Here is a 12,349-nt window from a genome sequence, read left to right on the forward strand (position 1 = left end):
CTCTAGACAGATCCCCAGCCAGCAGATCAAGGCACATAAATTGCCTGGAAACAGCTATTTAGTTAAAAAAAAAACCCATAACAATTGGTGATGGGAAGGGGAAGGGAAGCTAAAAGGCTATCAGGGGAGCTGGGAAGTTCTCAAATTCCGTGTTTCCAGCCCTCTGGCCCCTCAGTTTGCTGTGCCCTGGGCCAGATGGCAGCTTGCAGGCAGCCTGGGCAGATGGCAGGAGCTGCCTGATCGATGCTGTGAGGAGCTGGAAAGGGACAATTGGCCTCTGCTGCCTGATTTATTCCAGCCAGCCCCATGCCAGACCCTGGAGCAGCCATTTGGGGGGAGTTTGTCCATGAAATGAGCTGGGTTTTGCAGCAGCAGCAGCAGCCTGTGGGTTCATCCCCTGGAGGCTGTGCCCCCAGATCAGGGATTGTCAGTGACCCTTGTCCTGAGGATGCTCCTGCAGATCCCTGGGGAGGGGAGCTGCTGCTTCCCACATGGCTGTGGCTGCTGGGAGCTGATGTCAGAGGCAATTATCCACCTTACTGCCCTGCCAACTGCTTTTCCATCCCCCTGGATGGCTCTTTCAGCTGCTCCAAACCATCCTGCTACCTCAGAGTTATACTTAACATTTCACCTGAATTTTCTCCTCTGCCACTTGAGCTCTCTCCAGTTATTTTGTCTCGTTAAATTTATGGCAGTGATTAATCCTGGCCCTCTTTACAGTCCCAGAGCCTTCTTTATGATGAACCTTCTCCTATGCAGTGGCACAATTAGGTAGATGACACAGGGCAGATTTTGGGTTCTTTGTTGGCTGCTTGAAGAATCCAAGAGTCAGGCAGAAGTTCTGTGAATGGTTTGATGCGAAATATTTAATTTGCATAAATTTTACCTTTGTTTTCTCTTCTGAAGGTAATTTGTTGTGAGGAGAGGGGTTGTAGTGTTGCATAAAGGACCAAATAAGTGTTTTAGGCAAAGCAGGTCACCACCAAAACCCACCCCTGGAGAGCTTTGTCCCACAGGTTGATGTTGATGTCCCCTGCTCTTGTTTTGAGCTGCAGCTCCCTGGGAATTTATCCCCAATAAATTTATTGGGATAATTGTGTATTCCCAACCTTTCCATCCTGGAGAAGGGGAGAAGGAGATCTGCTGGGCCACAGTTTCTCAAGTGATGCCTCTTCTTGCTCAAGCTTCTCCTGCTTCTCCCACTACTGTCACCAGCATTGCCCCCCTCACATCTTCCAAAATTGTGCTGTGACCAGCAGAATTTCTCAAATGCATTAGAAAAAGTAACGAGCACAGGAGCCAAGGTGAGATGATAAGTGAGCTGCCACTTTTCCCATTATTTTTATGTTGGACAAAGCAGGCACAGCAGCCCCTCAAATAAATGGCTCTGTGGTGCAGGGCACTTGAGCCAGAGTGCCTGTAAATGTGTCTGTCCCTTGTGTGTCACTCCTATTGATCTTTACACGTCCTGCTTGTGCCACTTCTAGGATCATATTGGTCACTTTTCTTAGGCTCAGAGCCTAAGAAATTCCACTTGGAATGGGGACTGTAAGACCCAAGCAGAATAGATGGGGAAAGGCTTCTGCTGTTTCCAGATGAGTGTCTCCATCCAAGTGCAGTCTGAGTAATTAAAACCCTGCAAGATCTCGACTCCTCCAGCTGCACATCTTGCACTCCCTCACCCTGAAACCTGAACCTGCCAGATGTGCTGCAGATTTAGGGTTCTGCTTGTCCTCTCTGACAGAATGGCTGGAGGAACCCCTGAATGAGGGGGTTGGTTGGAGGAACTGTGTATTTATAGCTGTGAGGGCTGAGTGAGGATGAGAAAGTGGGGATTGGGATGGGCTGGAGCCTGACAGCTGCTGGGCAGCTGCCTCAGAGACCCTGCAAATCTCCCAGCCTGGACCTCTGGTGGCTCTGAGATCTTCTGGCTCTTAACCCTGGTCACAGGACTGGAAATTTGGGGTTGTCTCTTGGTTGTTTTATTTTAGCTCCTTCTGTCCCCTACTGCTCTTTCTTTTGCTGTTCTTGGTGGTTCTGGCTCTTTCCTCAGTGTGGTTTGGACAGAGTTTTGCTGTGGTGGCTTTGTCATGAGGGTTTGTCCTTGAATTCTTGAGGCTGGTACAAACTCATCAACTTCCCACAGCAGCTTTTATGGCTGGAGAGGCTCTTCAGTGGCCCTGAAATCCCTCAGAGCTTCCCCAGTGTCACTGCAGAGATGAGCTCAGGGTTCCTTCAGCGTGGAGAACCTGCTGCATGTCATTTATTGGGGCACACTCGTTGATCACAAACTCTTTGTGCCCACAGTCCCTTCCAGCCCCAAACAATCTGTGATTTTATAGATTTGTCCTTTCCTTCACTCCAAGGCAGCATCCTGGCACCAGTCCCTCAGTTCTGGGAGCTGCTCCTTGGCATAGCTGCTGCCTGGCTGGGTGGGTGTTAGTGCCCAGCAGGCACTGCCAGTGAGGCAGAGCTCAGCCAAAAGCATTGTTTTAGCCTGAAATTGCCTTAGATTTGAAAAGCTTTATTCATTATCAGCTTTTCTGGCTCTGCAAGAGGCTGCCAGCCCAAAGCTGGTTGCGTCCATCCTAATAACAGTAATTGTAAACACTGGTGCTCCCTCTGAAGGGTGGCTGAAATCCCTTTCCTAACCCCAAAGCTGTCAGTGAATCTTCTAATCCAGGCAGTAGATCACAGGCTCTGATACCCACGGGTAACTCACAGACTCTGCTGCTTTTATTGAAGGAGTAAATTGCTTTTCTTTGTGAGCAGTGAGGTGATCTGGCTTTCCTTGCTCAAGTTGTTCCATCTGCCCTGACACGCCTGGGATGCTGAATTTATTGCCTGAATTCGGTGTGTCCTGAGGTTTCCACTGGCTAAAATCATCCCAATCCCTCTGCATGTGTCCCAAAGCAGTTCCCAGGCTCTCCAGGGACGGGGATGTTCATCCCTCACTCCAAGCAGGCTCTGCTTCAGCAGCAGTATTGCCCTAGTCCTCTCCTGCTTGTGTGGATGCCTTAGGAGGAAACAATGCCTCAGGTTTAGCTTTTCTATTTTTCAGATTCTGTGCTGCTTTGGTGTGTAGTTCTGAGCTTCATATTATGGGATGGTGAGCTCTGTGCACAGAGCAGGGAGACAAAACAATTCCTGCTCCAGCTGGGCACCAAGGACAAATGAGCCAAATCTCAGCCCAGGAGCACAAACCCCGTGGGCTGGAGAGAGAAAAACAAGGCTGGGACTGGCTGGGCTAAAGCTGGGCTGGGACAATGAACTGCAAGGTGGGAATGGAGCAGAGCTGATCCCAGGGAGAGACCCCGTGCCCGGCTGTGCATTTTGGGACCATTTTGGTTCATCTTGGGTGCAGCCCCGGCTGGGCTCTGCTGCTGCCCAAGGTGCATCCATGGAGGAAATCCTTGGAATAAACCCCTGCTTTATTCTGTAACTCTGCCCAGCCTCTGTTCTATCTCAGCCTTCCCAAGACATCATTTCCACACCCAGCTGGGCTCCTGCCCATGCCATTAACCCAACCACACACTCCCAAAATCCCTCCAGCCATGGAAATGATGTATGGAGAGGCAGCCAGCAAGCCGAGAGGTGTGGGCAGGGAGATTCATCAGGAGCTGGGAGTGACTGGCTCTGGGTGAGGAGCAGAGCTGAGAATATAAATATTGGTGCAGATAATAACAGTGATGCCTGGGAGGGGGAAGATGGATCACCAGCTATTAGTGGGCATTATTGCAGCAGCTGCAATGCATCACCCGGGAAGAATGGGATGGATACATCATGCCAGTGTATTTATTTAAAATCCCCAAACTTTTATTGAATAAATCTGGTTGTATAAATAGAAAGGGTCGTGTTTAAGCAGCCTGGTTTTGCAGGCAGATGTGCTCTGCTGCTCCCTGATATGTAATAGAGAGATGTTGAGTGTCACACTTGGAGCACAGCTTTACACCTAAATTTATTTGTGTGTAATTAAGACCCCTGTTGAAAGGCACAGCTCGTAAAATATGCGAATGCTGTTTGATATTCCAGCATTTCACACTGTCCTGATCCTGTGGGATTGACTTCAGTGGGAGCTGTTAGCAGCCAGCACCTGTAGATCTAAGCACTGGAATTATTATTGTTAATTGGTATTTAATATGGGCTGAATTTTCAAAAGTATTCTGAGGCTGAGGAGCCCTTGGGAGGGGTGTGGAGGCTCAGATGATAATTAATTACTGAACACCATCACCTTTAGCACCAACTGGGCTCTACAGCTCTGGGATGCCTTTGAAGGCTGGGAATGCAGGGCCAGCTCCAAAGAGGTGGGGCTGGTCCTCAAAATGTGACGTTTTGCTGCTTAATTTCTCCCTGCTGTAAATGTTGTTATTGGCCTCTGCCCACCGAGCTGAGCTGAGATTATTTTATGGTGCTCAGGAGAGCCTCCTACTCCTCTGGCAAATGCTGGATTAAAAATCACCCAGTTCCCCATCAGGGCAGGGCTTTGTGGGGTTGGTGCATCACTCAGATACCGGGATGCAGAGCATTTAAACCTGGATAGAATGCCCAGGGCTGGGTCCTGGCGTTGCTGTGGGTCCTGCCCAGCCCAGGGTTGGCTCATCTGGACTGGGATGCTTCTCCTACTGCTCAGAGGCATTGATTGTTTAATATCTGCTCCTGCTTGGAGTGGATCTGGGCTCCTACAGCACTTTGCACCCCTGCCTGGGGGACTGGGATGGTTTTGTGGCACAAAGGAAACGTTTCAGTGAGGAAAAGCAAAATCAGATCAAAGCAAATGCAGAGCCTTAAGCAGACCAAAATCCAACCTTAGAGTGAATTCTCTGAGCATGACACAAAGTCACTGAGGCAAGAGCTGCTCCTGGTCCTGAAGAGGAGCTGAAGGGGAGGTTGTGGGCACCTTTGGGGCAGGTGGAGCTGGAACTGGTGGCTCTGGTGGCTCAGATGGTCCCTCTGGGCAGTTGGCTGGCAGAGCCACCTCAGCTGGGCCCATTAGTGCTGAGCAAAAGCTCTGCAGGGGCAGAGCTGGCAGCCCGTGGTGCTGTGGGCATCATGGGCACAGAGCCTGGCACAGGGCACAGAGCCTGGCACAGGGCACAGAGCCATTCTTGGCTGTAATCCCTGCTCGTGTCGAGCAGCGTTCTGCCTTTTCCAGCCAGCGGAAAGAAACGTGCAGCAGGCACTGACCTGGGGAAAACAGAGAGCAGGGGCTGAATTCCCACAGGAGTTTCTTACTGGGATTCTCCTCCCTCCTCGGTGCTGATGAAGTGCCAGTGAACATGCCCTGGGTGTTATCCCTGACTCCTTCTCCTTCTCCTTGCAGCGAACACGACCTGGGGGAGGACATCTACGACTGCGTCCCCTGCGAGGATGAGGGCGATGATATCTACGAGGATATCATCAGAGTGGAGGTTCAGCAGCCCATGGTAACAACCCAGCTGTGTTTTCACAGCTACACCTTGGTGGGAGGGGGAGGGAGAGGGTTCCAGGAAGGAAATAACTCCCTGCCACTGGCAGGTGATGCTGCAGGGAAGGGAATTGCTCGGAGTCGCTCCTCCAAACTGAGCAGCAGCTGGGATGGCACCAGCCCACAGGGGTTCTCTGAGGAGTTTCCCAGCCCAGCCTGTCATCTGCAGGAGTTGGGGAGGAGAAAGGGAAAGGGAGACCTAATAAGCCCTAAAAGATAAGCTAAAAATAGGATTTTGCTGCTGCTGAGGCTGTGTCACTCCAGCCTTACCAGGGAGGCTCCGCCTGCTCCGTCAGCCAGAGGTGCCACTGGTATTTTTAGTTCAGGGTGACAGATCTGTGTGTCAGGGATCCAGCAGCTGTCTGTGCCTGCTGCTCCTTCCTGGAGCAGGAAGATATTTACAGTGGAGCTTTCTGGGGCAGCAGGGACCCATGTGGCATTAGGCACAAGTAGCTGTCCCCGTTTGTCACTGCTAACAAGCTTTTGCTGATGGAGAAGCCTGAGTGTGAGGCATGGACATCATGGAGTGACCTGTGATATCTCCAAGGGCTCTGGAGCAAATATCACACTCCATGGATGAGCCAAGGAGGTGTTGGTGACCCTTGCACCTCCCCAAGGTGCCCACAGCCACCTCCCTACTTATGTCCCAGAGTGTGACCTTCCAAATTTTCTCCCCCCCCTCCAATATCTGCCTCCCCCAGGCTTTGTTCAGACACTAATTACTCTCCCCTAGCTCACACCTCCCTGGAACAGAGCAGGATCAATGGACAAGTTCAGTGATCAATTCAATCCCTGGAGCAGGACTGAGAGGGGCTGAAGCTGGGAATGCAGGGCTGCATCCATGGCTGCTCTGGTTCCTCCAAGAACATAAACCCCTCATTCCATCCCTTCACACCTTGGCTGCAGCTGGAGGAGCTCCCTGCACACCCAAACCCCCTCTGGATCAGGGAGTTGGGCCCAGAGTATTCCCCATGATCCTGCCAAAGTGCTTGGATCTGAAGGCAGCCCAGCTCCAGTGGTTTTTGACCCCAGTTGCAAAAGCCACTTGGCCCAAGAACTGTCCCAGGGGAAGGTTTTGGTAGGAATTTCTTGCTTAAATGGGAAAAATGGGGGAAAGCTCCAGCAGCCAGGTAATACAGGATTAAGGTCACTGGAATTGGCAATTTTTCACTGTCCCCTCCACGTTATTTTATGTTTTCTGCTGAGCAGTTGAGAGCTGTGACTCCCTTTCACTTCCCTGAGCAAAAGAGTCTATTTTTAATGCATCTGCCCCAAAACTGAACGTTTTTTTGGGTAACATTTGTTGCAACAGCAAGTGTGTGATGCTAATGGCTTCTTGTATTTCTGCATGCTTCAGATTAGATACATGCAGGTAAGATGAATTGGTTAAAATCTGGGGTTTCCTCCAGCTGCAAGGTCCCAGCTGTGAGTTCTGAGGGGTGGACAGAGGGGCTCTGTTCCTGTGCATGACCCATCAAACCCCATCCCTGAACTCGCTCCCAAATTCAGATTCTGCCCTGCCAAGTGCAGCAGCTCCCAACATGTGGGCCCAGCTTTGCAGAGCAGAAGTGACTCCAGGAGTTGGAGCTTTGGGAAAAGCACATTTTATCAGATTTGACCTAAAATCAGGAGAGCTGGCAACCCTGGCCAGGGATTTATATAAGTCTGACGTATTATTTGTGACCCACTTAGTATCTGTTGTGAGTTTCATCTTAAGCAATAAAACAAAAAATTAAAAAGAGAAAAAAATCAGCCTTTATCTCCTATTATTCTTCTTTAGCTGAAAGTCTTTGGTGGTGTGGCTGTAATAAATGCAAAAACTGCAGTTTTTCCATGTTTAAACATATTTAATAACACAGCCAGGCTTCCTCCTTATATTTTTTGGATAAAAATAGTTCCTTTTAGCATAAGCCAGTAGTGGTTCTCTCCTGACTTGCCAAACTTGTGCTTGGTTGCTGTAACTGGAGCCCCACCAGGTTGCTGGACCACCCTTAGGACCATCTGACCATGCCTTAATTTTTCCTTTCCCTAGAAAATGGGAATGACAGAAGATGACAAAAGGAATTGCTGTTTGCTAGAAATCCAAGAAACTGAGGCCAAATACTACAAAACCCTTGAAGATATAGAAAAGGTGAGAGCTGAGCCCTGCTTTCCCCAGCAGCCCTGGATCCCACATGGATTGTGCTGGGCTGGTTCTTGCTCCCAGAGCTGGGAGATGTGAGGGGCAGGATGGGGGAAAATGGGAGAGGAGGGGGATCCACAAAACCCAGACAAGCAGCAATGTGCAGGAGGCAAAACCAGCATCTTTTTTTGTGATTGCTGCAGATGAGAACCAGGCTGAAAACCTTCCTGCTGTGTCCCCCCATCCTGGGGTGAGAATCTCCCACTCCTGGCTCAGCCAGGCCGGGTTTGCTGATAAGAGCTGTGTTTGCAGATATCTCTTATCTCTCTGATTGCCACGGAATAATTCCCTTTATTCTGAGTGCTGAGGCTGTGCTGACTTGCCATTGAAGCTAATTGGATTAAAAGGAACGTTCTGCTGCCTAAATTCGTGGGGGTTTAATTGGTTTTGATGAATTATTGTGGCTCCTTTCTTTTAAAAACAAATGAAAGGGAACACCTCAGCAATGGATGGAGCCTGGAGGTGGTTCCTGCTCCCAGGAAAGCAGCAGGAAGGAAGAACAATAATGAAAATCAAGCTGCCATTTCTAATCACCCCAATGCTTTTGTTTCCTCCCCTTTTGCCATTCTTTCCCTCTGTCTGTCTGTGAGCAAAACTGGAAAAGTGGAAGAACATTTCCAGGAAAATGTCCCAATATATTTGTCATTTATGTTTCCAGGGAACCCTTGTTCCTTGGAAACAGCCAGAGCCCTCTGGTGCAGGAGGAAGGAAGAGTTAAATTATTGCTTTCATGTCAGTTAAAGCTTGCAAAGGTTTGCAGGTCCTGGTGGTCTCATGGGTGGAATTTCCCCCCCTGGGTTGTTGTATTTGGGGTTTTTGCAGTCCCAAGTCACGCAGATGTTCCTATTAATATGTATTTGCTCAGAAAGGCATTGCCCATGTAATCACATCATTGCTGCCTTCCCAAGGGCAGAATTCCAGGGAGATAAAGAGCTGGGAAGATGCTTCAGTGCAGCCAAGGACTGCAGAGTGCATTTCACCCCTGTGCCACAGCTTTAGCAGGGGAAGGGGCTGTGGGCACCCATGGGTGGGGGTCTGGCACCTTCCCAGCCCTGGAAATGCTGTGGCAGCTCAGGGATGATGCACTCATGGGATCCCTTCCATCCCTGCTCAGCCTCTGCCTTTGCAAATGCTTAGGCTCACCAAAACCTGCCCAGGTGAACTCAGCTGGTGAAGCAGAAATTACAAATCCCTGCAGTACCTCAATCCCTTTTCCATTTCCCTCTTGCAGAACTACATGAACCCCCTGAGGCTGGTGCTGACTCCCCAAGACATGGAAGCTATTTTTATCAATTTGGAGGTAACGTCCTGGGCATCGTGCCTTAAATCTTTGCTCTTTTCACAGCAGCTCAGCCCTCTCCCTGCTTAGGAGGAGGTTTTCTGATTTCCTGTTAGATTTGTGCATTCACTTGGAGAGCTCCAGCCTTTGGTGTGCTGTGGAGCTTAAAGTGCTGTAGGAGACATTCTTTAACACTCAGTTTTGGAGGTGGGGAATAGATGAACTCTAGGAAAGGAAACAGTTCTATCTGGTGGATGTTTCAGGGCTGGGGCTCTGGATTTTAGCTGATTTGGGCACAGGGTGATGAAGGGATTTATTTCTCTGGTTTGCACAGGGTCTAGGTCAAAACCTCATCTCCTGCACTCCTTCCATCCCATCTCCTCCTCCCTCCCCACCCTGGGGCATTTCTCCCTGCTGGAATCACACCCCTGTCCTCCAGTCAGGGCTGTGTCCCACTAGAACAACTTTATTTACAAACACCTAAAAAGGGAAAGCCCTGCCTGGGGAACGAGGGAATGTGCATTTCTCTGGGCTCTGTTTGCCCACCTGCTGGGAATGTGTGTGAAGTGTTGGCTGTTGCTTGGTTTTAGGACCTCATTAAAGTGCACTTCAGTTTCCTGAGAGCCATCGATGTCTCGATGATGTCTGGAGGAAGCAGCCTGGCAAAAGTGTTCCTGGAGTTCAAAGAGAGGTAAAGGAATATCCCAGGCTTCAGGCAGCTCCAGATTTGGGGTTATTTTTGGTGATTTAAACACAGTTCTTGTTATTCTCTGCCTTCTCACTCTCCACTACTGCCTGAAAGGAGGTTGGAGCCAGGTTGGGATCTGTCTCTTCTCCCAAGTTCCAGCAGGACAGGAGGAAATGGCCTCAGGTTCCACCAGAGGAGGTTTTTAATGGATATTAGTGAAAATTTCTTCACTGGGAGGGTTGTCAAGCACTGGAACAGGCTGCCCAGGGAGGTGGTGGGGTCCCAATCCCTGCAAGTGTTCAAAAATTGGGTGGCTGTGGTGCTTGGGGCTGTGGTTTAATGGCAGTGCTGGTTGAATGGTTGGACTCAGAGGTCTTTTTCCAGCTTAATAATTCTGTGATTGCAGAGATGCCTTCCACAGCAGCCCAGGTTTGCATCCTCCACAGCAAACTGCTCTCAGGCAGCTGAAACATCACTGAGTGCTGACACTAAAGCAGCAAAACCCAGCCACAGCTTCAGGCCACCCAGGGCAGAGGCTGGGACATCTCCCCTGTGACCACCAGGCTCCCTTGGATCCCTGCTCCTGCAAGCCCCTGGATTTTCCTTGAGCTCAGCATCCTGTAGGAGACTGAATATCCAATGTGATTGTGGGGACACATCTGAGGGGATAAAGATGAGCTGGAATGGAGCAAAACCTCAGTGGCCTTCAGGGGTTTTGTGTGGTCTCTGCAAGCAGCAGAGGGCTGGGATGTGGTGGGGTGACTCCTGTGCAGGGGAGACTCAGCCCTGCTCTGATCAAAGCCATTCCTCACTCTCAAAGAATCTCCTGTTTGGCACAGAGCTCATCCTGCACCTTCTGCACGGTGAATAAATGTAAAAGTTTCTTTCACAAACAGAATCAATCCTGGGTTTTGGCAGCTGCAAGCAGGAGCACCCCAGCACAGGCAGATAAGGTTGATAAAAGCCTTTAATATCCTTAATACTAATCAAAGGGTGATTCATTGTGGAATGGTGCCAGGCTGTTATTTCCCTGTGATTAAACCAGTGTCTAGACACAGAAATGCCATTCAGAAGTCAATAACTCCAGAAATACCATCTGCATTAATAACTCACCGTGAGGTCACATCTTCCATCATCCTGGGGGCCTCTCGTTACAAAGTGCATTTTTTTTTCTGGGTTAAATTACAAAAATATTCCAAAGAGGAATGCAAATAATTTCAAAATACTCAGAGAAATCACTGAGGTGATTTTGATCTCCTGATCCCTGGCTCAGCCCCATGCATGCCAGTGCCATCCCTGGGGCAGAGCTGGACACAGGGAGCAGGGAGGGGACACAGGAGGGGTTCTGGAGGTGGCACTGCTGCCCAGGGAGGTGCAGTGGCTGTGCAGGAGCACGAGGCTGGGGTTTGAGCCATTAAATCCATGTTTTCTTCTGTTAACATGCTGGTGGGAGCTGGCAGAATGCTTGGAGCTGGTGAGTTCCATGCAGGTGGGTGAAGCAGCTGGCCCCCTTCCTAAGGGAGCTTTCAAACAACTTCCTGAAGGCCCTGAAAGCCTTGGAGAGATGTGGAGGAAGGAGAAAAAGCAGCTGTGAGGTGCTGATGGTGGATCTGAAGCTCTCTTCAGTCCATGGGGATTCTGGTGACATCAGTGCTGTGGGAAGCTGCTGCTCAAGGGGGGTTTGCCTTGGAGAAGTCCCTAAAATCAGATTGTTGGGGATGAAGAGTTTGGAGCAAGCTGATGTAAGCAGGCAGAGTCCTTTCCTCCATCAGGAATATCACATTTTACAGCAAGGGAATTTCAGTGCAGGAGGAGGAGGAGGAGGTGAACTCACTGGGGAGACAGTGTTGCCCCACCAGGAAGGGAACATGGATCTCCAGAGTCCCCACTTGGTCCCTGAATATGAGACCTTCCTCCATCAAATCTGCCCATGACAAATAACTCCTGCTTTCCTCACATCCTTGGAGACATTCTGGCAAAATGATGCATTGCTCCTTGGCTTTGCAGGGGCCTTTTTTAAGGAAATAGTTTGTAAATCTCTTCCTCTGGAAGCCAGAGGTTTGAATTTATGCTCCTGAAGCCTTTTTGAAGCTCTCCCCATGCTGGCAAGGTAGATATGATTGTGCCTGTGCAGAATTTGTCAGGGGGAAAAGGTGGAAGAATAATCTTTAGTGGCTGTGGCTCCATAAATCTCTTTATTCACTTCCCTGCAGGATGTGAATGTCCCAGGTTTATGGAGCAGCTGGGTCAGTGGTTCCCAGGTCATCTCCATCGAGAGATGAGGCCCCCAGATAATGGATGAGGTGCATTTTGTGATGGAAGATGTGCACAGTTAACAGCCAGGAAGGGGGAGAAAACCCAAACCTGTCAGGCAGGATTAATGAGGGAAAAGGGGGAATCCATGGCAAAACTGCTCTTTTTTGTCAGTGTTTAAATTTATAGCCCAGGGTGTCCGTGCAGAGCTTCACTGTGTTTCCAAAGGCTGTGACAACTTTCTTTTCCCAATTACCCAGGCTCTTGATCTCTAGGTCCCTGGGGCTCTTTCAAGAAGATGTGATTCTAAAATGTGACACAGAATCACTGAAAGGTTTGGGTTGGAAGGGACCTAAAAATTCATCCCATTTCACCCCCTGCCGTGGGCAGGGACACCTTCCACCAGCCCAGGTTGCTCCAAGCCCCATCCAGCCTGGTCTTGGATAATTCCAGGGTCAGCCACAAACTCTCTAGGAAACTTTT

At 49.7% G+C, this 12,349-nt stretch overlaps 1 protein-coding gene across 2 annotated transcripts in view; it reads left to right on the top strand.

Moving 5' to 3' along the window:
• The window catches only part of VAV2 (vav guanine nucleotide exchange factor 2), a 110,219-nt gene that overhangs the window by 78,389 nt on the left and 19,481 nt on the right, over nucleotides 1-12,349 (top strand). For both annotated transcript variants that reach the window (XM_050981152.1, XM_030230146.2), the window contains exons 5-8: nucleotides 5,321-5,423; nucleotides 7,497-7,595; nucleotides 8,878-8,946; nucleotides 9,516-9,616. In XM_050981152.1, the coding sequence (XP_050837109.1) occupies nucleotides 5,321-5,423; nucleotides 7,497-7,595; nucleotides 8,878-8,946; nucleotides 9,516-9,616 (372 nt within the window). The remainder of the gene's footprint in view (nucleotides 1-5,320; nucleotides 5,424-7,496; nucleotides 7,596-8,877; nucleotides 8,947-9,515; nucleotides 9,617-12,349) is intronic.

This window comes from Serinus canaria, chromosome 17, assembly GCF_022539315.1.
Source record: "Serinus canaria isolate serCan28SL12 chromosome 17, serCan2020, whole genome shotgun sequence".
Classification (NCBI taxonomy): Eukaryota; Metazoa; Chordata; class Aves; order Passeriformes; family Fringillidae; genus Serinus; species Serinus canaria.